Source organism: Clytia hemisphaerica, unplaced genomic scaffold (assembly GCF_902728285.1).
Source record: "Clytia hemisphaerica strain Z4C2 unplaced genomic scaffold, Clytia hemisphaerica genome assembly, whole genome shotgun sequence".
In the NCBI taxonomy this organism is placed as follows: domain Eukaryota; kingdom Metazoa; phylum Cnidaria; class Hydrozoa; order Leptothecata; family Clytiidae; genus Clytia; species Clytia hemisphaerica.
Genome location: NW_027104234.1, coordinates 74,174 through 100,300, shown reverse-complemented (window position 1 = coordinate 100,300; position 26,127 = coordinate 74,174). Strand labels below are relative to the sequence as shown.

The following is a 26,127-nucleotide window of genomic DNA, read 5'->3' as shown; positions in this document are numbered from 1 at the left end:
TCTTGCTTAAACTTGGGGGGGGGTACTTAGGCAAATGGAAGGCACGGGTATGTGCTGTCATTAAGGGTACCATTTTTTGGACTTTCAAAGTCCCAAGGCACGTCTGCCCCTTTCTGACAAAAGGAAGTATAACCCACTTTTATGAATTTTGACTTTTTGACTGAAATGGCTTCTTTGGGTTGAAACTTAACTTTTTTGGCTAAGAAAAATTTTTTTTGAGTTGCCAATCTGGAAAAAATTTTTTGAATAAAGAAGTAACTGATAGTTTTCTAGAGAATGTTTTCTGACAAAAAGAAGTAAATGACTGTTTTGCTTCTTTTTGTCAGAAAAAGGTATCACTTACTTCCTTTTGTCAGAAATATTCTTCAAAAAACTGGTCAGTTACTTCTTTCTTCAATTTCTGTTGGTTGAGGTTTACTGACAAAACAAGGGTCTTGTTTTTCTCTGCAACAGTGAGCATTGTGAGAAAAGCAGTGATGCTCAAAGCTAATCTTCAGCGAGTAGAACAATAATCAGTCATTTGTTTTTTGATATGGACTATCTGCATTCGATGCCAGCATAAAACGCGTTTGGTCGATTTTCTCAATTTTGACTTCATGTGGGTTACTTCTTTTTGTCAGAAAGGGGCAGACGTGCGTTTGGTTTGGAAACGCGAAACACGAACGCGAAGTACCCATGTCTAAACTTTTCAATATATCTCCAGAACTAACAGATTTTTTGAAATTTTGTAGAAAGGTCTAAGTCCCTGAATAGTTTTACCAAAGCCTTACCTTCCCCAAACATTGAAGAAGCCTCTACTAATTAAAGTAAATGAGATAAGATAAGGGGCCGTCGACATTCGACTTTCAAATTTTTTAACGGCAGTTGGCCGTTATGGTTCTGACCCCCTCTACGTTAATGGCCATCAAATTCTCTAAAGTTAAAAAATTGTCAAAAATCAATGAAACTCTAAATTTTCTCCTTCACTTTCATCGTTGTTTCGTCAGCCATCTTTAATATCGCTACGGCTTTGCTCAGTTTACATTTTAAAAATAACAGAGATAATTTCTAAACTTTTATCTGAAAGTTGCGCGAATTAATTATCTCCGTAATCATAATCAAAAGAATAGTGGGATTTCAAAGAAAAAAAACCAACCGTCTGCGAAATTCAAGGGCCGCGCGGACCGTCTAAACAAATGGAACACGAGACATAAACATCGGGTCGTTTGTTTTGGTTAAAATTATTCTAAAAAATAGCGAAGTGAATACTTTAGGTATGTGACTTTAGCAGATCTTAGTTGATAAAAGGAGGAAAAGAAATATGGAAAGTAACATTTTTATGGAATAAACGTCTCAAAAATCAATATTTTCTGGTGAAAAGAATTGATATGTGGTGAGTTGACCCCTAAAGAGATTTTCGACCTTCCCTTAACGGCACATGGTCGACCCCCTCCCCCCCCCTTATGCCGTTAAAAAATTCGAAAGTCGAATGTTGACGGCCCCTAAGATAAAAACACCTTAAAATCAACCAGAATTTACAAACTTTCGTCCAAAGCAAAAGACGTACTTTTCTCGCCGCCATCTTGTTTTAGAATGAGAATTCTAGAGAATTTCATTCGGTTCCAGCTCCTGCGGTCTTTTTTTCATCCAATCAGATCGCGCGATTTCACTTAAGCTTTCTCTAGTCCAATATAACTGTGGAATTTGAGTCATGTGACATCTCTATAGACCTTTTTTCAAAGAGGACGTCCTGTTGAATAATTATGTAGTCCAGCAGAAAAACAATGATAAAACCATGCATAATTATTACAATATGCTTGATACAGTAATTATGCATGACTCTATCATTGTTTTTATGGCTGGACTACATAATTATTCAACAGGACGTCCTCTTTGAAAAAAGGTCTATTAAAAAACCCGCGCAAATTAAAATAGAAATACAAGGGGTCACACTACTGGCTACAGGAACTGTGGTTTTTCTGAAGGACAAAAGGTATAGGAAGCTTTACTGAAAGAGGGATAAGGCTGGGACAATCTAAAAGATATGGACAAAAAAAGGCACTTTTTTGGGTGATAATTAAGATTTTACTTAGAAACTTTAATTCTTTTACCCCCGTCTCGGCCCCCCCTGATATAAGCAAGGGAACCATGTTGGCCACCCCTACTGAAAATTTCAGATCAAAACAAACAAGGAATTAATTCCTGTAACTCGAAGAAAATAGGCCTTTTTTAAAGAGGCAGCCATGTTGAATAATTATGTACTCCAGCATAAAAACAATGATACAGCCATGCATAATTTTTAAAATATGCATGATACAGTAATTATGCAAGGCTGTATCACTGTTTTTATGCTGGAGTACATAATTATTCAACATGGCTGCCTCTTTGAAAAAAGGTCTATTGGAAAAAGCTGGTTTTTGACTGTTTCTAATCCTAAAGTGCTATTTTTTGGTAAAAACTATGCAATTTATGTTTTGATTTCTAGAAAGCTTACCCATTCATTGTCAATACATTTTTTATTTGAAAGTAATCTCTTCATGGAATAAAATGATATAGTCAAATCTTGTAGGGTCATTTTTCAAAACATTTTTGCCAAATTCGGTTGTCGCATTTCGCCATTTTACCCTACGCAAACGCACGTGAAGGCCAAGGGTTGAAAAAATCAAATTATAAAAGGGAGAGGTTATGCACGTTTTCAGAACTCTCACGTCCCTCCCACTTGGTCTAGACTTGGAAACTAGGCTAGTCTTACCTCTTTTATCTTTCTATTTCTATTTGCAACAATACAGTGCTGGAAAAGTTGACACAGCAAGTAATCCCTGCCTGTGATAAAGTTTAAATTAAAATCTGTGAATCCACGAAAGTGCTCTCTTCTACACTGATTGCTTTGTGGTGCTCCTTCACGGACTATTCATTTAATTTCCACCAATTAGATTGCCGTATTTCACACGGCCCTTCTTTTTGGCGTCCGTGGCCTCTTCAGTGCCTTGCCCGACGACAGGTGCCTTTAGGTAGGTTTCCTCAAATAACTCATATCGTGCATTCTGATTGGTCAGAGAAAACAGAAGTGGTTTTCGCACGTGAATTGCATGTTTTAATTGGGCGAGATAAACTTGATTTCAGATTATTTCTTTGCGTTGCTACAGGAAACATATCTGATAAAATCCAAAGTATTCATTATGATGGAAGGTAGACAGGAGAACCGTCCTTATTTTTATAATCTGATGTATACAGAACGGGTATGACAGATTCTTTCGTTGCCGGCAAACGCATAGGCCGGTCTTTATACCGGACTTAAGTCCGATCGGCAGCGGCTGCCCGCGGCCGCAAGAACAGAGGCCGCTTCGAAAGTGAAACGAAAGTGGCCGATCCATAGTTGATAGAAAAAAGAGGAGGGCCGGTAAAAATGAAATCTTGGCCGCTAAAAAGCCGCTTTTTGACCGCTTTTTGACCGATTGGTCTAGACTGGTCTTTCCAGGTACTTAAATTTGCTTGGGGAGTCACAAGTATACTTAATGTTTTACAAACTTTTTTTATATAACAATATTCTAACATCATCGATGAACCATTACTCCAAATTTCAGGTCTCTAGCTATACTAGAAAAAGAGAGATGCAAAATTAAAGAAGCATGACTGGAAAAAAATTTTGTTCTCTTTTTTGACACATTTTTCAAATTTTTCCAAATTTACAGACCCAAAGAAGTTCATAATGTAATATTTTACACAGGGAAGGAGAGGTAAGAAGCCTGAAAATTCTCAAGTTGTTTTTTAAAAGGTCGTAGTATGTTAAAGTGATTGATGTCGTAGTATGCTAAGAGTTAATTTTTAGGTACTGTCTCTGAATCACAGTTGGTGCAAGTACTATGATTTTGGATGCAGGACAAAACAAAACAAAATTTGTTTAGGGGCATTTTTCGATTGTTTAGAGACCCCTTAAAAGGTTTAAATGGATGTGTAAATTTTATAATAATGTTATAACATTGTTATGGCTTTATGCTAATATATACACCTTAAATTTAGGCGAGTCTGCTAAATTACGTGGGTTACGTGCGTGTCGTGGGTTCGTGGGTTCGTGGGTTCGTGCCCTCGTGGGTGTTCGTGGGTTAAAATGTCTCGTGGGTTCGTGGGTTCGTGGGTTGAAATTGCTCGTGGGTTCGTGGGTTCGTGGGTCCAAAAAAATCACGTGGGTTAAAAAATTCCAATAATTTTCCAAAAATAAAAAATGTTCTTCTCACCCTATAATCAACTCAATAGTTTTTATGAGAAGAAAGAGCGAAATGGAAAATGTCAAAAAACATTTCCAGCTGATCTGATTTTAATATTTCTACCACTGACCTTAAAAAAAACGACTTCCACCGAAAGCTTTATAATATATATAGCCCAATTAACGTCGCTATGAGGAATCTTATTTTTATCTCCCTTTACGGTTTACCATGTTCCTCCTACCACACAATTAATACAAGAGGTCACAGTCTTTTAAAAGAATCGTTTAATTTATAATTATTAAAATATACTATAGTCGAATGAAGTTAATGAGTTTTATTTCAAAACTAATAGTTTCACGCCGTTGAGACGATCATCAGTTGAAAATAAAATTTTAAAAAACAGGAAAAAATTTTATTTTCAACTGATGATCGTCTCAACGGCGTGAAACTATTAGTTTTGAAATAAAACTCATTAACTTCATTCGACTATAGTATATATATGCTTCCGATTCCGATTGGTCAAGCACTCTTCTGATGAATGAGAGTTCAACTCAACAAGAAGTTAATTATTAAAATAAAAACATTTCCTGGGTATTTAAAAGTCATGTCTATTGCAAGGGTTTCAAATATCGAAACACGCGAATCGCAAAGAAATTTACAAAAGAAATAATTGAATCATTATTAAGTGTTTTAGGGTTTTAGAAGATGATGGATTTAAGAATAGATATGAAACAGCGAAATGTAAACAATGTTTACAGCTCTCGCTGCTTATAAAATATCATATCTTACACGATCTTACAGTATTGGGATTTTTGGAACATTTTGGACCCACGGGACAATTTGGACCCACGAGTGATTTTAACCCACGAACCCACGAACCCACGAGCAATTTCAACCCACGTGATTTTTTTTTGGACCCACGAACCCACGAACCCACGAGATACTTTGACCCACGAACCCACGAGACATTTTAACCCACGAACACCCACGAGGGCACGGACCCACGAACCCACGAACCCACGACACGCACGTAACCCACGTAATTTAGCAGACTCAATTTAGGCGCGATACCATTTTGACTCCAGTAATGAAGGCATCAATTTTCACAAGATAAATTTCAACAATTGATTAGGCTATTTGACTTTTTAACCTTATGTTTATATGTTTACTATGTTCACTTTTAAACAAAGTGTGCCAGACACTCAGTTGTTAGTTATACAAAAGACAGTAGATAAAATTAAATGCGTGTAAATTGATGAGGCTATTGTATAATGGAGTAAGATAAAATAGAGTCAGACGCAATGTTTTTACAGCTGGAGTCAAAATGATTTCACGCCAAGCAAAAGGTATACATAGTATTGTCTCAATGAGAAATAAAAATATATGTGACTGATTGGAATCCCCAACAATAGTTAGTCACACTTTTGTCCTCATAAAATGTCTATCAAATTGCTTTATCATTTACATGACTAATTACAAGCAAAGAATGTGCAGCAAAAATTGGATTTAAGAAGAAAAAAAAACCTGGCTCTTTCTGATGAAATTTACATTTTGAAAGATGAAAAGATTTGATCCATGTAAACCTTGAAAATTAGTTTGTGGAACAAGAAAGAAGCAAGAAGTAATCTATAGGTGAAAAGACACCCACCTATAGCAATGGGCATTGCCATCAATATTAAATTGAATTTTCTGTGCTTTTAAATTAAGAAAACATAGCAGCGGAATTATAGCCAAAGTTAACGATAGAAATAAAAACATCGTTTAAACCTGGACCAGCCGGCTGCACAAGAACAAATTTTTAAATTATGACATTCCAAACCTATGCATTAGTTTGCTTACTTTCATTCAGCTTATTGCAGCTCAGCTTATATATATAATTCACAGAATTCCCCAGGGAATTTCCCTTCTGTCCACTTCTTCTTTCAGTCTGTACCACAATTAGTTTTATGGCGTGAGATGCTAGGCAATTCGATCTGCCTAGCCAGGGTGCAGTATGCAGTGCTGACGAGTCCTAATAAGGACGAAATGCATATGCTTCTCTGCCACCCAAATCTCCTGAAAGAAGATAGTTGGACAGAAATTCTTTGAATTTCTTCACATATGAGCATGAATCTGGTAATGTGGCCCACTTTTCGATTTATTAATTTTCCTACTTTGAGGCTTTGGTGAAATCTCTATAGGTATATAGTCATACCAAATCTTATTGTTTCTGGTCAATCTTGATATGGGCAAGCTTAAACAGTAATTTTTTCTGATATAACAGGTACTCAAATTTTCCTATAGGGGGCTTTCCTTCAAAATGTGAACGGAAAATAAGGTTTTTAAAAAAATGATCAACATCATTGTTTAATAATTCATCAACAACATGCTTTTTCCGCATGGTTTTTGTTGTTCTCACAGCCAGAGGATATGAAAAATGAAAAACACAGTAAGAACCGGCAAAAAAAGTTTTTTTGGCATATAAAATCAAAATGTTGCGGACATAACTTTTTCTGTTCACAAAGTTATGTCCGCACAGATTTGACACAGAAAAAAATTGAAAAGCTTTAGCTCACTGGTTTTTACATTTTAATAAATCCTTCCCAGATAATGGGAAACTAGAGCAAGTTGCAAAAATGGTCAACGCGAAAAATTATTTTGAAGTGAACAGTGTCTTGTTTCCGTTCACATCTTCGAGTTATGTCCGCACACTATTTAATCCTTTAAATTTTTCAAGGAGTTATTCTTACTCAGCTGAATCATTTTTCTATGTCAAGGGTTACATTTGGGGTCATTTTATACAAATTTGAAGTCTCAAAGGCTATTTGTTGGGAGACAGTGAAACAAATCAGTTTCTCCAAAAATCAGTTATGTCCGCAACAAAAAGTTATGTCCGCAACAAATCATGAAGTTTTCTCAACCTCCAAACACCAATCTTAGGTTTCTTTGACAATTATTGCATCTAAGGTCATTTTAAAGTTGGTTACAACCAGAAAAAAGTTTCATAATTTTCCATAGGCAAGATTTCCAGTTTATTTACTTCTTTCATATGTATTTCATGTTGCGGACATAACTATTTTGTCTAAAATGTTGTTGATAAAGTGTATTTGCAAGCTGGCATGATGTTTTATTATATGGAAGTAATGCTTAGGCTATTAGAAATAGAAAACAAATACTCTGATGTCAAGTTAAGGTCCAAAATGAAAATTTTAACAGAAAAATAAACTTTTTGTTTCTTTGAAAATGATGGTTCTGAACCTGTGAGCTTGAATAAAGAATAAATCATGTATTAATTTGCATATCAAATTCATTGTGTAGTGTTCACACAACATAATCTACTACACATTCACTTACAGACTAGTTAGAATTGCTCCAATAGTTCAAAACAGAGTCATTTATATTCTGTAGAAAATTGTATGTTGCGGACATAACTATTTAAAGTATTTATCAGATTTTTAACCCTCTTAAGCAGTTATGCTAACACCTTGACAATACTAAAGAGTTACATTTGTAAGTACCATGCATTTACTTGCTTTTTTCAATTTTTTGTGTCCTCTAGGGTTGTTCTTCTATTAAAAATATTAGAAAGTTTTAATATCATTGTCGAGTCTTCTTTTGTTCTTTTCATGAAGAAAAACATGTATCTGAAATCAAACCAAACCAAATCTTTTGGTTTTATATTGATTTAGTCTCAAATATTCCTTAAATTTTGGAAACAGAAAAAGACACTCCAAAATTTTAAATAGATGATGTAAAATGTTCTATGGTTCTACCCTGGAAGAAAAAAAGTTATGTCCGCAACATAGCATTATTATTACCCATTTAACCCTTTCTATTGAAAAGGCTTTTCAAGGAAAAATCATATTTACTGATTATGAAGATGTACAACAGTTAATGTCAAGCTCAAAATTTAACTTTTAAAATTAGATTATGACAAAAAATGATATGTGATTGGATTATATTTTACAGATAAATCTTCAATTTTCAGGAAATCATAGTTACAAAGACCTTTCAAGACAACAAATTTCAATGATTAAGTTTTGGTTCAAGTACAGCAAAGTATTTAAAGCCAAATAATTAATGTTTATTGCTGATTTTGAAGTAAATTTGACAAAAAGTTATGTCCGCAACCAACAAGGTTTCATTTTCTAATTTTTTATTGATCAACTGAAATATAGCAAACTTTTGGTTTTTTTGAAAGCTTATAATGAGTCCTTCAAATCTAGAATGAAGTTACCTGATCATTGCCAGTTTTCTTTTCATTAAGTCAAACTTTATGGGATTATTTTTTAGTATTTTAGATTTTCGTCTGGAAATAGTGTCAGAATTTGAAAAATATAACATACTGGACGGTAAAAATTGTTTTTCAATGCAGCTTAATATATTAGCCATGGACTGAAATCTAAGACAAGTATTAGATTAGCATATTTTATCTCAAATGAAGTGTAAACAACAAAGAGTTTTTTGCCAAATTTGTCTGATTATAACTACTCTCGGTCAAATTTCTGGACCAAGCCAGTTTGATTAAGCCCTGGTATTTATGTTTTCTGAAAATTGAAGTCATTAATAAAATCCAGGAATAAAAGTGAAATTCAAAACTTCATTTTTTCCAAATTTGTTCACCTATTTAGGTGACATTACCAGATTCATGCTCATATATTTAAAGGCATCTTATGAAAATGAACGTTTGAGCAGATGTCACTTCAGAAATTGGACATCAATCCAAAGTACATTTCAATTCTTAAATCAGGTATTCTATTTGAGTATTTTACTCTGATTTTGTATCCATTTTGCTTTGGATGAGCTATTTTCTGAATAGAATTATAGATTTTCCAGGATTACTTTTTCTAAGATGCTCATTTACCGAGTGTGGCAGTGCCTGATTATAAAAAGTTGACTCATTCAGCTTCTCCATTTAATTTATTCAAAATTGGTAAATTTTGAGTGAATGCTAAAATAGTGATCTGGAGTTTTCTTTCTTTTTAGTTGGGATCTTTACAGTTGATAAAGTACTTGTTTATTCAAATTTGGAATTGCAAAAGAAAACTAATTTGACCGAGTCAAAAATTAAAGAAGTGTTACATGCTGCAGCAAACTATGTTGTCACACAAAGAGTCAAGCAAGCATCAGTTTTAGATGTTTACACCAAGTCTTCAAGTGCTATTGATTTTCAGGTTATTATTTTTTTATGGCTATTAATAAACAATTAACCCAAATGATTCTGTTCCTCATTAAAGCAATGATGGCTGTCTCACTCAAGCAAAATTAGTTCCTTGCAAATTTGTTGGTCTAAAAAAGTTAGAGACAGCATGTCGGGAACCAAAAATTTTTGTTTTATTTGTGATAGAACCTAAATAATTAAAGGTTTTGTTTTTACTTAAGTGTTTCCATTTCATATCAGACACTTGTTTCATATCAGGACAGTGTCTACCTATTGTTATATTGTGCCATGATATAAGTAAAAAAATATTTTTATTTTCCTCTTTCTGACCAATCTTGCGCCACATCCGTGTCAATTCAATATCAAAAAGCTAGTAAATCAAAATTGATGAGTAAGCAAACGATATCGCTCCTATTTAAAAACAAAATCTTTAAGCCATGAAAATGAAACTTCTATCATTTATTATTTTTGCCCTGTCGTGAAAAGGAACAAAAGATTTTTTCACTATTACAATAATCCAAAATAACCTAAAATAAGTAAAAAATAGAAGAATGTTTTTCCGTTTTCATTTTTAGTTGCATATGGGGACAGAGACAGGGTAACATTTATTGCAGATTATTAACCTGTAGGTAGTTTTTTGAAGTGGTACCCTAACGGTAGCACTACTCAATAGTAGTGAGGGTAGCACTACTCAATAGTAGTGTAAAAAATTCATTGAGAGAGCTTTATCGACTTCTCCTTAAATACCTGTAATGATTAGTGCCTTTTGATGTTAATTTTTAACACTGCAATGGCTTCTTTGCGGGTACCACTTTAAAGAAATTCTGATCAAATACGGCAGATACAGCTTGATACAGTGTTTCTACAATGCTTTTTTTAAATACACTCATCTTTATAATTTTTATTTTATTTTCAAAGGTTGATAAACTGAAAACAGGATGTGATGATATTGACTCCATCCTTTCTGGTGGATTACTTATACCAGGTGTCACTGAAGTTTCAGGTGAAAGTTCAAGTGGGAAAACACAATTTTGTTTGCAAACATGCATTCTGACAAGTAGAGCATACAACGATTGTAGTAAGTGTGGGATTTCAATTCAAATGATAAGAAATAGCATTGCATCCTTGCTTTGTTTCAACTTACTTTACACATCTTTGTGATTAATTAAAAACGCAAATCCACCTTATTAAGTGGATCAATTCACATGATGATCGTATTTTGCGAGCTCCAGGATTTATAAATTCTCCAGATTGAGAGTATACTTTTTTGTTAGAAACCTGGTAGAGGATTTTGGAATAAAGGGGATTGTTTATTTAGGGGAGATTAGTGAACCCAGTGATCCCAGCTGTGCTAATTTTATTCATTTGCATTTCAGAGTGTCTCTACATTTGTACTGAAGATGCATTTCCAAACAAACGTCTGATACAGATGACAACATCACATTCTATGTCAAAAACTGAATCTCAAAGCATCACTGATCGTATCTTTGTAGAGCACGTTGAAGATTTAGTAATTTTTTTTTATCTTTACGCCATGATAAAATACGTTGTCGAAAGTGGTTTTGATATTAAACAAAACATTCGAAAAGTATCAAAAATTCTCCTGGGTTTATCCTATAATCAATATACTTTGAGATGTCAGCCTATTAGTATTACACAATATTGCTAATATTGTTTATTTGAGTTGAATGATAACCTTGTAAAGTTAAGAGTTGTTTGAGTAATTATTGTTCTTAAATTCATTATTAGGAAACGTTGATTTCATTTCTGGAAACAAGGATCATTAACCTTCTTTCCAATCATAAATTGAAGTTGATCATAATTGATTCCATCACTGCTTTGTTTCGTGTTGAATTTGAAAATTGGGAATTAGCAGCAAGAGCCAAAACATTAGCTACCGTAGGAAAGCTGTTACATAAACTCAGTCATCAATACAAGATATGCGTCATTTGCGTCAACCAGGTGAGAGAGTATCATTTTGTTTATTATTCCTTAAATAAATGCAACTTGAAAATACCACCCATTTTAACTCCAAGGCATCTGGAACTAATAAGTAAAGTATTATCAACTTTCAGAATGACATTTGAAAGCCTTTATTAGAGGAAATACGATATTCAAGCAATTACTCCAATCATCAGTCTCTGACAAAGGAAAAAGGCTCCCAGGAATTCCTACTCATTTTTCCAATTGTGCTAAAAAGACTATTGATCTCATAAAGTGAAATGAAGACTAAAGAAATGAAAGTGAAAAACTCTTGAAAGGGAAAACTTTCTCAAAACATCATTTCTTTTACACAACTTGTTGTTTTCTGTGTGCTTTCATTTTAAGCATTAATTGTTTAATTTATTTCAAGTTAATTCCCTTTCTGTTTATTTGATAGGTATCTGCTGTGTTTGAGCCAGAATCATCTCTTAGTAAAAGGTATCTTTTTAGTCAAGAACTCTTGGAATAATCAGTAATAATGGGGTAGTATTGTTTGGAAATTAAAAACTGAAGGCATGTTGAAAATTCAAGGTTTATTTGAAGTTTTTGAGGGTCATGCACCAAATCAGTGCTAAAACTGCCAAGTAAGATGAAATCAAAGAATTAATTATAAGCTCAAACAAATTGATAATTCTCAACTTCAGTTGAGCTAGAATCTAAGAATGTCTATCTGTGTGTCTGTGTGTGTGTCTGTCACAAAAACTTTGGGGCAGGCTGGAGACTTCAAAAATGGTCCGATTTGGCTGAAATGTAGCACACTTGATCCTTGGGTGAATCCCTGGGGGTGATTTTTATCATTTTCTGAAAATTTTCATTTTTAAGGGCGTGGTCACGAGTTTTAGTCCCAAAACGAGGCTAAAACTTTGGGGCAGGCTGGAAACGTCAAACATGGTCGGATTTGATTTGTTCCTTGGGTGAATATCTGGGGGTACATGTTTCATTTAAAAAAAAAATTTCTTGTTGGGGCCTGGGGACTAGTTTTTAGCCTAAACGAGGCTAAACCCTATTTAAGAAATGCTAAAATTTTCCTTAAGCCATTAAGTTTACAATTGGGCCTAGGAATGATTTCAAGATACTGAAGTTGAGCCAGTGCGGTTAGCACGTTCGATAGTTTGTTACGCTACCACCATGATTTCAGAGCGTCTTTAATGAAGAACTTTAAAGAACGTTTAACCGTCATGGAAAATTAAACTATGCATACATGTTTCATTCTTCTGTGCTAAAGTAAAAACGCTCAGAATGTATGTATGTATGCTACACTAATGGACCTATGTTACTGTTATTGCTATGGTTACTCTGAACTTCTAATCGCCCAACTTCAGTTGAGCAACAATCTGACAATGTCTGTGTGTGTGTCTGTCTGTCTGTCACAAAAACTTTAGGGCAGTCTGGAGACTTTAAAAATGCTTGGATTTGGCTGAAATCTGTCACACTTCCTTGGGTGAATATCTGGGGGTGTTTTTTTCATTTTTTGAAAATTTTGATTTTTGGGGCCTGGGGACGAGTTTTTCGCCAAAACGAGGCTAAAACTTTAGGGCAGCCTGGTGACTTCAAAAATGGTCGGATTTGGCTGAAATTTGGCACACTTGTCCCTTGGGTAAATATCTGGGGTCTACGATTGGGCCTATGAATAATTTGAAGCCACTGAAGTTGAGCCCAGTGCGTTGCGCACGTTCGATTATACAACACAACTGATACAAAAAAGACCATATTAATGCCGTCTTCAACGTTTGTCTTATTATGCTTTCATATTTCCAACACATTACTCAAGAAAACTAGTATTCGTTTAGGGAAGAAAAATTCGTGCCAGCCCTTGGGTTAACGTGGTCATACTTTGTCACTACGAGACTGATTCTCGCAAGAACCAAACATTCTTTATCTACTATTGGAATTAATGCTGTAAGTCAACACTACATTATTCGTAACTGGCTCTGTTATTTTTGAACTGAACAGAACATGACAGGGGCGGTGATTTAACTTGACAATCGCTCCTTAAAAGAACTGAAAACTTTTCTTTGATAATGATTCCTTCTGTCCATTGTGAGGAGGGTGCCGCTCTTTGCCTGGGATCACTACTGTATTTTAAACACCAGAATACTGTATTTGATATCACATCTACCAGCATCTACATTATAATAAGTTGTCACAAAAAATGCTTGCGATGACTTAACTTTTCACAAGTTTTCATGTAACAGGTCCATCATACTTACATTTTTTACAAAAGATTCTTCTGAATATCTTGACTTACAGACATCAATTATAAAAAAGGCTTTGAGGTTTTGCTCAAGATCATAAAGGTATCTGTAGTTTCAATATCTCAAACCACCCTTTAACAATTTAATTTTCTCTTTTTTAGAATAACGAAATGTTAGCTGAGGATTCTAACATAAGAACATGCCGAATTGCTTTTTCGCCACACCTTTCAAATAGAAGATGTTTTTTCCTTGTCTTGAAGCAAGGGCTCAAAGGTTTTAATTTCGAAGACAAGCAAAATGAAAACTTAGAAAGTTGTTAAACGAGTTTAGTTATATTATTTTGATGACATTGTACACAATCACTTTGTAAATAGCCTCAAGGTTACATACGCTTAACCTCAAATATTTTTTTTTAATTATCGAAATTATCTTTCTAGTTTTGGTATTTGTCACCATTAAATTTGATTGATTTTCACCAGGTTTTTAACTTTTATGGTTCAAGTTTAGCTTGTTATGTTTTATTTTGTAACACTCCTTGGACGATTTTTTGTGGAGTACAGAGTAAAATTTAGCTGATCTGGTAAATTGAAGGCCCGCATCTTCTATAAGTCAATCCATCATGGTTTGGTGGTCTTGGATATATCTTTAATATCTAATAACTATTGGACCCATCGGCCTCTGTTGCTTCCTTGGATGACGGGGTGGAATGTAATTATTTATTGTCGTTTAGTACCGCCATCATGATATTTTGGTTTTGAGATCATATTTCATACAACTATTTAAAAATTTCTTCCTATAAATCGTTCTTGAAGAAAAGACAAGTCCTAGGAGGTATTGGAGTTCTTTTATTTTAAGTTCTCGTCATTACTGACTGTGTTTTATTTGTCATTTAGATAAAAAATAACATGTTAAATCCAGATGTAATAATAAACTCTCAACCACTTGGCAGAAAGATCCTTGAATTGCACCCTGATTCTGGTCATGAGCACAAAAATCAAGTAAGTCAACGGACCAGTATTAGATTATGATATTTTAAATCTCGATCATTGTTGAGTACTTTACTTAGATTAATTTCTCATTAATGTTAACGTGATTAAATTGCGTGATATCTGGGGATATTGCGTTTTTGTGTACTAATGGGTCGTAAAAATATGAAAAAAAATAAGAGAAGCTTGTTTATGAAAGGCTGGCAAATTTTGGGTTCTCTTTTTTAACTTCTATCATTTTAGAAAGAGAAATGGTTTTTGATGAGTAACAATGAAACTGAAAGTGACGAAATCGAAGAGGTAACTCACATTTTGTTCAAGTGTTTTAATTTTGTGTATAAAATTTTATAAAAAGTAATAGGGACAAGGCTCAATTCTTATTTTTGGATGTGGTTTTACCATATTACTTCGGATAAACGCCCAGGGCGTTGTTTTCTTTCAGTTCAAATTATGTCACATGTCAAAAATATTTCTAGATTATTAAGAAAAAAACTTAAATCATTTGCTAGTGATCGTGGTGATAGTGTAAAATAAACGCCCCTCCTAGAGGGGAGGCGTTTATTCGAAGGGGGTATTTATTGAAATTCTTCCCTCAGGGAGGGGCGTTATTCGTGGGAGTATTTATTTGAAGTAATACGGTAATGAAGTGAGTAAGTATGTAAGTCTGCGACCGGAGTCGGAGGCGACCCGAAGGCTCCTTTTTCGATAGCTGTCTACTCGAATGTAGGGGAGGGCGCCACTCTTTTTCCCTGGATTGCTCAACAATAAACGTGTCTCATTTTACAGGTTTACTGGAAAGGTAATACAGTTGCTGTACTATCCTTTGATAAACATCAGAATGATTTCAGGCTAAAGAATTCTTTCTCTGTGGAAACAGAAATTAAGGATGTTATTTACACCGATTTCCACTTGGATGAAAAGTCATCAGGTATAGTTGTTTTATTTTTTTGTGATTGAGGGAGGGAAAAAAGTGAAGCGGCCTCACCAAAACTTACGAGATGAGCAATATATCTCGTGAGTGTACAAATTATTGCGATTTTCTAAAGTTTCTGCCTTTCCAATTTCTGAGGCAATTAGCGAAGTTTATGCACATGAAAAATTCTTTACAAAAGTTAATATAGAAAACTTCTAGTTCACTATAAATAAATGATTTTGATTATATTATTTTCACACATATAGCACCTCTAAAAGGTATGAACAACCGTTTTTAACGAATTTAATATTTGTACTTTTAAAAGCCAATTCAATTTTTGCTTTAACTCCCTAGGATTGGGGAAACTGACAGATACCAGACTTGTGCTCTCAAAACATTTGAGCATATTTTAACATTTCTTACTTTAAATTTCTACTTCTATTTTGTTGTAGAACTTTCACAATGTCTGTGTGTACTCGAGAAATCTTGTTTAAACATCTTCACTGAAGTTGGGAAACTCTTCATTGCATCATTACCTTTCAAAGTAAGTTCCATTTTGCGGTCTAACTATATAGAGATACTAGATTATAATACTTCCGGGGGGATATTTATCATTCTTTCACTCGATCCATCAAATGCTTTGGTCGATTCAACAAATCACCTACGTTACACGTTTTTTTTATTTTAAGAAACACACTTTTAAGAAACATGAGGCTCAGAATGCCTAAAAACTAAGAAAAACTAGTTTCTTAAAAAAATGTGTATTACACTTATAATATAATCAAGTATGTAATGCAAAAGGCAGGGTTTTCGAAAATTATCTTTGTTTAGATTTTGTTTCATTTTCACGATCAGCTTTTTTTTTCTAATTAGGTGAAAAAGATTTGGGGAATCAGTAAAGGAATTTGTGCTGAAAGAGAAGCGAATTCAAAAGACGCAGAGGAGGAAAAAGGGTATACTGCTTTACGCCTCTTTTATGATGGAAGTCTTTTTAACCTTTTTGGACCCCTTTTTGCACGAAAGAAATGGAATTCTCGAAAAAAGTGATCGGAAGGATTTTGTACAACGTCTCGTACGTGAGATAGGTACGGTTCGTAATAGGTCTACCTTCTACTCAAAATTGTTTTCTTTCAACTGCACCGGCCCGAACGAATTTTGGTCTTAGTGATAGATAGACTTTTTGAAAACAAAGAAAAATCAAGTTAAATTTTATCGCCAAGAAAAATGAAAATTTTCCGCCTGGATCTTTCGTACTAGATGTGATAATTCTTTCTTTTCTTATCTTTTTTCCTTTTATCAAGTATGCCAACGCTATTCAGCCTTGCACATCCAATGGAAGACTTCAAACCGGTGGTTTATCATTACCTAGGTAAAAATCTGATTGAACAAATTATCCTATAGAGTTATTCACCCTAAAAATAATCTTTGTTTGCTAGGCACCAAAGATTTCAAATTTTCTGTTCATTTTCCCTTTTATTTCAGATAACAGGAAACCAATGTACTTCACAGATGCTACACAACATATTGTTTTCACCAGCCCCAAAGATTCGTTGATCATGACTTACGACTCTGTTCTTGGTTTACATTCTGTCTGGAAAGCAAGAAAAGCTCTTGAACAGGTGACTTAGTCATGGACTAAAATTTAAATCCTTAAACGAGTCTCCATTTCATACAATTGCTTCAGAGAACTTTTTTATACATTGCACATAATCTATCCTGAATGATTTATCAAGGCATTTACTGTTTTATTTATACTATTGAAAGCCCATTAGTTGTTGAAATAAAATTCCGACAATTGTGTATTTTTCTTTTGTTACCATTAGGATTTTCCAGAAGTGCTCAGTCACCAAGACAGTTTACCAGAATTCGGAATGATGAACCAATCCTCACAATTGGGTGCTCTCAAGGGTGGTCCTGGTATAACAGGGCGTTTCTCAATGTCGCCCTCTGTGACAACATCCAATAAACGTCATTCATGCCCACCCATACCAATCCACTTACAACAAAAAGGTACACCAGGAGCTTCAAGTTCACCAATGAGTCGGAAAGGTTTCTCACCAGCTGGTCATCTTCATAAAGGATCACCTCATCACCATCTTCATGCTAATTCACATCACCACGAAGGTTTTTTTGTTGTTTTGTTGTACTTTTCCTGGAAAAAAAACACTCCTTGTAAGGGAGAAATCCTTTTGAAAGTTTTTCGTTATTGACTTTTTTCTGAAAAAATAAACCCCAAACCCCATGAGATTCTACCTTTTTAGACAAACCCCTTGAAATTTTAACTGAAAATATTTTAATGACCACCGGAGCTCCGAATCCTGCAGGTCTTCATAGTACCTCAATATTGAAAAGGAATTTGATTATACCTTACAAATCTAAGCTCACCACAGAGATCAGGTTATATATACTTACTCATTTCATTTTAGCTCATGAATCATCTTATGTTTCGGAGATCAACGGTTCAAAAAGATCACACATGAATTCCTTGATGATGTTCAGAATGTCTTGTGCTGATACGAGGCTTGAAGAAGAAGCCGAACCTCTCCCTCCCAATCTGTGTTTGGAACAAGTGTGGCAAGAACAAACTACTACTATAAGGTCCGAATGCACGTCATTTTAAATAGTCAATCAAAATTGAATATATTTTTAGCAAGAAAATCCGTCCAAAGAACGAGAAAGTCTATCCTTTCAAACTTTCCGCCCAGACTAGCGATGGTAGTTGTAGTACTGAAAAAAAAGTGAAATAATGAAAATATCATTTTAGAAATGAAAATCCTTAAAATTTTATCCTGTAAGAAAATATCATAAATGGTCGATTTTTCTTTGATTTCTTGTATGGGGGGAGGGGGAGGGGATACTTAGGTATAATGGGTACCGGCTATATCTGTGAGCCATAAGGGTTCCCTTTTTTAAATCCTAGGAAGTCTCTCCAAGGGGTACAAAGACGATGAATTAACAATTGATTATCTGAAAGTGTCCCAAAATTATGAAATATTAAAAATCGACTCTCTCAAACCTAGTAGCCCCCGGGATTTCTCGTTAAACAAGAAAGTAATTTTTGTCATCCATAGCCTGTAACAAGCCGAGTAGGGGCTGCGGTTTTTTACTTAATGGGAGGTCTTTAGATGCAAGAGTCAATCAAGTTACAAAAGGTGATTAGAGAAATGATGTTCATTGTTTACAATATGGTATCCCATAAAAAATGATATATTGCTGCTGAAATTGTCCCATTTTTACGCCATAGAATGAGTGTAATAGTTATTCATCCTTTGATCTTTCAGATATGGGTTAAAAGGAAAATCAGTATTTTGTTTCATGAGTACCGATTTCAACGGTATTTCATATCTTGGCTATCTCGTCAAAGGACTTTCAAAGTTAAAGTAAGTCTCTGACATTTGTTAAAATTTTTTTTAGGTATTGCTCTTAATTTTCCACACAATACACCGGTAGCTAGAAATTTGCACTTTAGTACTGTGGAAGGTTAGAGGAATGTAAACATTGTCAATTTTTTTCTTTCCTTTAAAGAGAATGATTTAGATATTTGAAAATGATATCAATGATAATTTTATGGATCTCTCCTGAAAATTTCACAAAAATTCATTTAGAGGAAAAGAAGTTATGATTAAAAGGAGTTCTTTACCTACCGTTTCTCTGCTGGGTTTCCTTATGAGAACCGGATTTTTACCTACCGCTTTTTTACGGGGGAGAGTGAAGTTTCCCGCGGTCGCTAAAATCAAAACAATGGAAAATTGTTTGAGCGTGTGCGCAGTCGAACTACTAAACGGTGTATTATTATGTTTAAGTGCCGCAATTGATGAGTAAGTTTTAGCTGAATTTACTTTTTAAGTGCGGAAGCTTTTCTTCTATAGCAAAATTATAATCACTACCTTGTTGCGTAGGAAGACTTTGTAAAAGCATGCATTGAGCTAGGGAAAGCAATTTCGTGTATGTCAAGCATCAAATTCTGTAATTGAATCGAAGAAAAAAAAAACTAATTTCCTGTCTACTGCTACGCACGAATACAAATTTCGAAAACGAATCCTTTTGTTTATTCTGCCTTGACAGCATCATAAGCAGTGTTCTTTCTCTCGTATATCTTCAAAATAATTTCTTTAATAATTTTCAATTTTTTCTGAATGGTCCTGTTTATCCCAAAAATTCATTTAGCTTTTTTTTTTCATTTAAAGGTTGTTGAAAATCCATTACGGCAAATTTGAAAAAGCAACAGAAATAGAATGTATGGACGCCGGTCCCCTACAGGTTTGAAAAATATTCTTTGTTAGTTACGCATGCTCCTCATGCTCATATTCAATGTATTACCTACTTCTAAATTTCTGTAAAACAATTTTAAGACTGATTTAGATTTCCTATCCGATATTACAGTTTTAACGAAATGAGAAATACTATTATTGTAGAGGAAATTATTGACGATATCGTCATAAGAAAAGTTCTGATAATCTTTCATCGGCGTATCAGGAGTTGAAAATAAATTTTTCTTACAATTTTTGGCCGTTTTTTGGGAATTTTTATTCGGATCCGTGACAAATTCAAGAAATTTAGTTGACTATCAAATGAAACCTCGGTAAATCTACATAAATCTAACGAGTGATTTTTCCGTTGAATTGTTGGTGATTATTGGGAATATTTAAATTCTTATACGATCACATTTCGAATGAAATTTTCAAAAAAAAAACAAACTTATCCAAAGCGCCATGTATCACTTTTTCACATGTAAGAACTTTCTGCTAACAACAAAGGAAGTACCATTGATAGAATTTTAACTGCTTATTCAACTCCTAACTAATTATATGCAAACCACTCAGTGCATCCAACAAAAACCATACGTAACTCGGCAAACCAATGCAAACCAAATTTAGTACTAAGTGAAACATCAACCTCCTCACCTGTTTTCTTTATAATATACTCTGGATCTGACTGTGACTCATTTTTCTCCATTCATGGGCACTCGAATATGTCTGTGCGTCACAAAACTTCGCAGCAGCCTGCAGACTTATAAAATGATCAGACTTGGCTAAAGTTAAATTTTTCCGAAAAACAAAATAGGAGCGATTGATAACACCGAGGAATGATAAGTATTTTGTGTGTACAGTTACTAAACAGGAGAGGCGTTTTGACAAAGAAACAAGAAGCCCGTTGGGCGTGAAGGCCCAGCGAAAAGTAACGTGTTGAAAACGAGCGTGCAAAACAGCAAATGCATGACCCCGTTGACATGGATCAAAGTGAAGACAGGAAAAAAAATTTCAAAATCACCGCGGTACTTCTCATTGGTTAGACGCTTGAAATTTATTGAATGGTTTCCTACCAACCGGGCCTACACAGGCGCAGGTTCAACTTTCCAATAAAATTCTAGCCTGTTTATCTAGACTCAAAATTTCAGAAAAAAAAATCTTATAAGGTGTAACTAAAAATGTCGGGTACAGTTTGTTTGATACTGCCTGTGAGTGAACCCTTGGTGACAGACTATCAAAACCCAGGCAGACACACATAATTAACTTACCATATAACCTCTTTTAACAAACTCAAAAAATTTCAAAACTACTTTAAACTACATCAAAACATCAGCCACATCAGGCCACATTTTAAAAAGGCTCCTTTCTATTTTGTTTAGAAATGAACCTGTGTTTTCATTTTCATTTGTTCATCTTTTTTCACAAGGTCAGCTTTTTCCATAAATTTCCATTTTCACTGTTCATGCCTTGCAACCATGAGAAATGTTCAATCTAGTTTGAATTTACCCATGAGCTGCATTTTAGTGCCATTAACAGATTCCAGAATTAGTTTATATACTTTAAATAATTACCATCAACTGCTCCAACTTGGGACTATCTGAAAAAACATGGGACGGCAATTCGGCCACCATTTCACCGAACTTCCAAAGTCATTTGATTTGAGTTAAGGAAAGGCGTATTTAAAAATACACGATTTCTCTTTCGATTTTACAGTAAGTGAAAATACAGACCAGATATGCAACAGTCCCATGTTTCGACCAATCGTCCCAAGTTAGAGACGGTTGACGGTATGTGAGTCGAGTTTGAAAAATCAAGCCACCAACTGTTTAATGCGACAGATCCAGAATTGACCATTTTATTTAATGTGTAGAATCATGAAAAAAGTCCCAATCTTGTTAAAGTTTACACATGAGCTGCATTTTAGTCTCCGCTAACATATTCCAATAATCAGATTTGAAATAATTATGTGTCGAGTTTGAAAAATCAAGCCACCGCACCAATCGTTAAACGAGACCGATCCAAAAATAACCATTTTCACGCGTAGCCTCATGGAAAAAGTACCAATCTTGTTCCAATTTACACATGAGCTCCATTTTAGTGTCCATTACCAAATTCTAGAATCAGTTTACTTTTAATAATCATGTGTTGAGTTTGAAAATCATACCACGTCCCACCAGCCACTGACCGTTGTTAGCGACAGATCCAGAAGTGACTGTTTTCTTGTGTAGCATCAAGAAAAAAGTTCCAATCTTATTCAAATTTACACATGAGCTGCATTTCAGTTTATTTATTTCTATATCAGAAGCCATTATTTTCTAAAAATAAAGTCTTTTCGAAACCAATAAACTAAAAATAAAAGTGATTTAAGGTAGAATTTTCACTCATAAAACTTTATGAAAACTTGAGCAAAGACTATAAGATATGGCAGAATGTTGAAAAAGGTTTATAAAAGAAAATCATTACAAAATATCTTTAGTTTGAAAGTCTCTTGACCACTAAAGCAAAGAAAATGAGAAAATGTTCAAGAAAGTATGAATCAACCTCCTCGCTTCGACCGCCATCTTGATTTGTTTTGAAATTTGTTTTTGAAGGAGCGCGAAATCAGAAAATATATCTTCTATAGCCAGTATCCGACTTTAGCAACCTTTTCCCTCTCCAAACGGCAAAACTAAAAAGTGTGTTACTATGGTTTCAAGCGCCGTTTCTACCAAAACGGACGGACAGACAGCGGACGGAAAGTTGCAAATGAAAGGCCCTATCGCTAGCGCTGGGCCAAAAACACGAACAGGAATCCTCTACAACTATACAACTAACAGGGCTCCCAGAATTCCTAATTTAAAAAACTTTTGGAGAAAATATTTTACTAATTATTGAGTATGAATCTTTAGAAAATTATAATGAAAATTGCTAGAATATTTTGACTAATAAGGATTCTAATATTTCAGCAATTTTCATTAGCATGTTAAAGATAACAACATTCTCTCCGTCACCGAACAATAGTGGGCAACGTCAAAGTTTTTCAGAAACCTTTCATTATCAACGCAATTTTCACCTTAGAAAATGAAACCAGGTGATTTTTATATTGTAAAATTTGCTTGAAAAAAAATCAAATTTGTACTATTTTAGCCAAATTCTGACCTAAAAATCTTTCAAAATTTGTCCTGTTTTAATAACTGATTTTTTTCAAAATATTGGCTGGGAGCCTTGAATTAGCTACCAATAAGTCGGGTCCTAGGTTTGACCTGGCGATGATAAAAAAAACTTTCTGGAGCTATTATTATTGAAATTTGCGGAAAGAGATAAATTCAATGAACTGAGTTTTCTTCAGCGACTTGTAATTTTTGCTTTAATATGCTTCTTTTATTACTCAAGTTTTCTTCACTAAAAATGTATGACTAATTAATTTTGTTAAAAAAATTTATTACTAAAATTCAACTTCGCAAAATTGAAAATTGACTTGTGTTTATAGGGAGACTTTCTCATTGTTTGAAATCCCCCAAATATCATTTGAAAAAAAGACCACCTTCATGTATTTTGTTGGGTGGTTTAAAGCCCTGAAAACATAAAAAAAGTTACATTTATGAGACACGTCCATCCTGTATAAGAACATTTGAAACTTGTTAAAGTACAGTAATTATCGGTAATTTAATTACCCTCTTTTCGCCTCCACTTTCAAGCATTTTGATTTACGGAAAACGGATAGTCATTAACTCATATTAATCACGGAGAAAATGACCGTGAGCTGAATGAATGTATTTGAAAGTATCAAATAAATTAATTACTTGCATAACAATGGAACAATGGTGGAACAACTCGGCGTCTATTTACTTTACGGGTGCGGTGTTTTGATCTTATGATTTTTTGGCCAAATTGATGAATTATCGATATAATATTGGTCAATCCTCCGTATCTAACTGAATTGAAACCTCAATATTTTGCAACTTGGTTTGCCATGGAAAGGAAAAGAGGAGTGTACCGTACTGAATTTTCTGTTTTCAGGCTATTAAGTTAAAAACTTAAAACGAGCCAAAGAAACTATGATTTTTGAGAAGTGCAACGAAATATAAACTTTTTGCAACGGTTGAAGTTTTAGATGGAAATGCATTCATTTTCTTTTGATCTTTCCCTCTTTTTGTAGCCATTTATTCCCAATCAAGACATATTTTGTTATAGAACGTTTAACCTGTAAAGAAAGATCATTTCACATGTTAGCAAGTTTCAATAAGGTACAAACAAGAGGAAAGTTTTTGACCGAGTAGAAAAGTTCTTCCTTATTTTCATACTCATTTCTATTTTTTTTCTAATTTAATTGTTCTTGGTCTTGGTCTACTCGAAATTATCTTTTCAACCATGTATTATAACTTTTTGTTTTAAAATTATTTTCTTTCCCCCATAAGCAATTTTCAAAATGTAACAACTGCCGTTTTTTGGAACAGAATTTAAAGCATTATACATCAAGTATTCTACCTCATCAACTTAAATTTTGACAATACGGCTATCAATTTTATTTCCCATTGCTTTTCGAAAAAACCCTTGAAGCTGCAATCATCCACTAAATATTTGAGACAAAAGGGAGTTCCCGGTGTAATTTTGAACACCACAATTTATTATTAAGCGCCTTAAACTACAGTTGGAAAGTAGAGTTTTAACTCTGAGCTTCAACATGAGACTTAAGACTTACGACCTTAGGATCTCAAGATTTAAAAGCTCAAATTTGCTCGAATGAGGCTTGCAATATAGCCTAGAAGCCACCAAACCCCTCTAAAATCGAAATATTCAATGGAAGAAAGTGGAAGTGCTAAAAATAGAAATTCTCGCCCGAACTTTAAATTCTGAAAACGTTAAAGTACACTAAAATCTCAATATATTTCGAGGGAGATTGTGGGTGTCCACTGAAAAAAAATTCGTCACAAATCCCTGTTAACAAAAAATTAATCCAGGCATACGGAATTAAAAAAATCCTTTTTGCGATGAAATATATAATAACAAACGATGTTGAAATGAAATGATGAAATTAATTTTCATCGCTTATTTATTTTTGCCCTTTCGCAAATTAAACAATAGGTTTTAAATTCTAGACATGTGACGAGATTTATTTTTTTGCAAAAGACAAATTCGCGACGAACTTATTATTCCAGTGGACTCCTAGCTTAAAAACCCAATACGACTATACTAAATGTTAGCCATTTTACTTATGGAGATTGGAAAGTTCCAGTTTCTCGTAGAATTTATCAATTTTTTTATTTGAGAAATGTTTCAAAGGAATAAGTGTTGCGAAATTGTATTTACTTTGAAAGGACGGAAGACTCGAGCATTATAAAACATTCAGCATTCAGCTTATTTAGGAAGGAAGTGGATTTGAGTCATTATTTTTAAGACGTTGATGCTTGTTAAATAAGGGTTATAATAATGGTAGAATTTCAAGCCAGGATTTGGCTAAACTCTACGTATCAATGTTAGGTTACCTCTAAAGTTTTATGTTTAATTAATTTAAATAAAAAGTTTAAAGATATGCAGTAATGTCTCGCTTGGCCTATCAAACTATCCTAAAATGGCGGCAAAAATAACTCAAAGTCAAAACGAGAAAATTCTTGAAAACCAAATTTTGACGACTTTGACATTATTGGCAACACTGAGAATAAAGTTAACATATGGGTTACTACCTTAAAAATTCTATAATATCAATTTCAAAAATTTTAGAATTATTAGGTCCCCAAACTAAAAAATTAGTTTCCTGTTACTGGTAGGTAGTCCCCTCAGAGTACTGCCAAAAATACACATAATTATTAAAGACAATACATTAGCACATTTTTTTATTTCGAGTCCTATCTTCCCCCTTTATTCTCAAGTACCTGAATAGAAAAAGTAGTTGTCATGTTTAATTACCCCTCATTTTATTCCGCTCCCTGCACAATTGGTATTTTTGTATGTTTCACGTTTAAAACAGCGCGAAAAAAATATGATATGATGCCCAAACCTATTTTCCTCCACCAAAAGAGCTTTTCTTATTTTTGCCATGCTGATAAAATAACGTTTTTCTTCCATTATTTTGCCCAATTAAATGCCCAACTTCTTTTTGAAGAGAGGAACAAGGCTTGAAAATTCAAGTCATAGATTTTTTTACTGGGTAATCATGTTCTTTTTAATCACAGTCTTTCTCTCTTCCATAATTCGAATCAGATACTAGTCGTTCTTTACGCTTTTCTCAATTTTTTTGAGCCCATTTATAAGTAATTAAGTTTGTGACCGCAGTCGAAGACGAACCGGAGGATCCTCTTTCGATAGCTATCTACCCAAAGGTAGGGGAGGGCGCCACTCTTTCTCCCTAAATTGCTCCATTTACCGTTGATCCTTCTCTTAATTGCTGAGCATCAAGCAGAGAGGCATCAAGTACCATTTTGGGAATCGCTGGTATGACCTGGCTGGGGGTTGAACCCACAACCTTGCGAGCCGTAGTTCGATGGTCTACCACTGCA

The 26,127-nt window shown here is 34.2% G+C and overlaps 2 protein-coding genes across 2 annotated transcripts in view; both read left to right on the top strand.

The window, feature by feature from the left end:
• Positions 1-8,720: 8,720 nt before the first annotated feature.
• Positions 8,721-13,927, top strand: LOC136815997 (DNA repair protein XRCC3-like). The gene is made up of 8 exons (XM_067072419.1): positions 8,721-8,913; positions 9,150-9,337; positions 10,243-10,402; positions 10,701-10,834; positions 11,074-11,286; positions 11,705-11,745; positions 13,098-13,206; positions 13,664-13,927. The coding sequence occupies exons 1-8, from the start codon at positions 8,859-8,861 to the stop codon at positions 13,820-13,822; spliced, it is 1,059 nt and encodes a 352-aa protein (XP_066928520.1). The 5' UTR covers positions 8,721-8,858; the 3' UTR covers positions 13,823-13,927.
• Positions 13,928-14,396: 469 nt separating this feature from the next.
• LOC136816036 (anaphase-promoting complex subunit 1-like) overlaps positions 14,397-26,127 on the top strand; it is a 35,601-nt gene continuing 23,870 nt past the window's right edge. Inside the window, exons 1-11 of the mRNA XM_067072466.1 lie at positions 14,397-14,500; positions 14,732-14,788; positions 15,275-15,416; positions 15,854-15,945; positions 16,275-16,354; positions 16,703-16,770; positions 16,884-17,020; positions 17,225-17,525; positions 17,828-17,999; positions 18,683-18,781; positions 19,589-19,661. Coding sequence (XP_066928567.1) covers positions 14,408-14,500; positions 14,732-14,788; positions 15,275-15,416; positions 15,854-15,945; positions 16,275-16,354; positions 16,703-16,770; positions 16,884-17,020; positions 17,225-17,525; positions 17,828-17,999; positions 18,683-18,781; positions 19,589-19,661 — 1,314 coding nt within the window. The 5' untranslated portion in view covers positions 14,397-14,407. The remainder of the gene's footprint in view (positions 14,501-14,731; positions 14,789-15,274; positions 15,417-15,853; positions 15,946-16,274; positions 16,355-16,702; positions 16,771-16,883; positions 17,021-17,224; positions 17,526-17,827; positions 18,000-18,682; positions 18,782-19,588; positions 19,662-26,127) is intronic.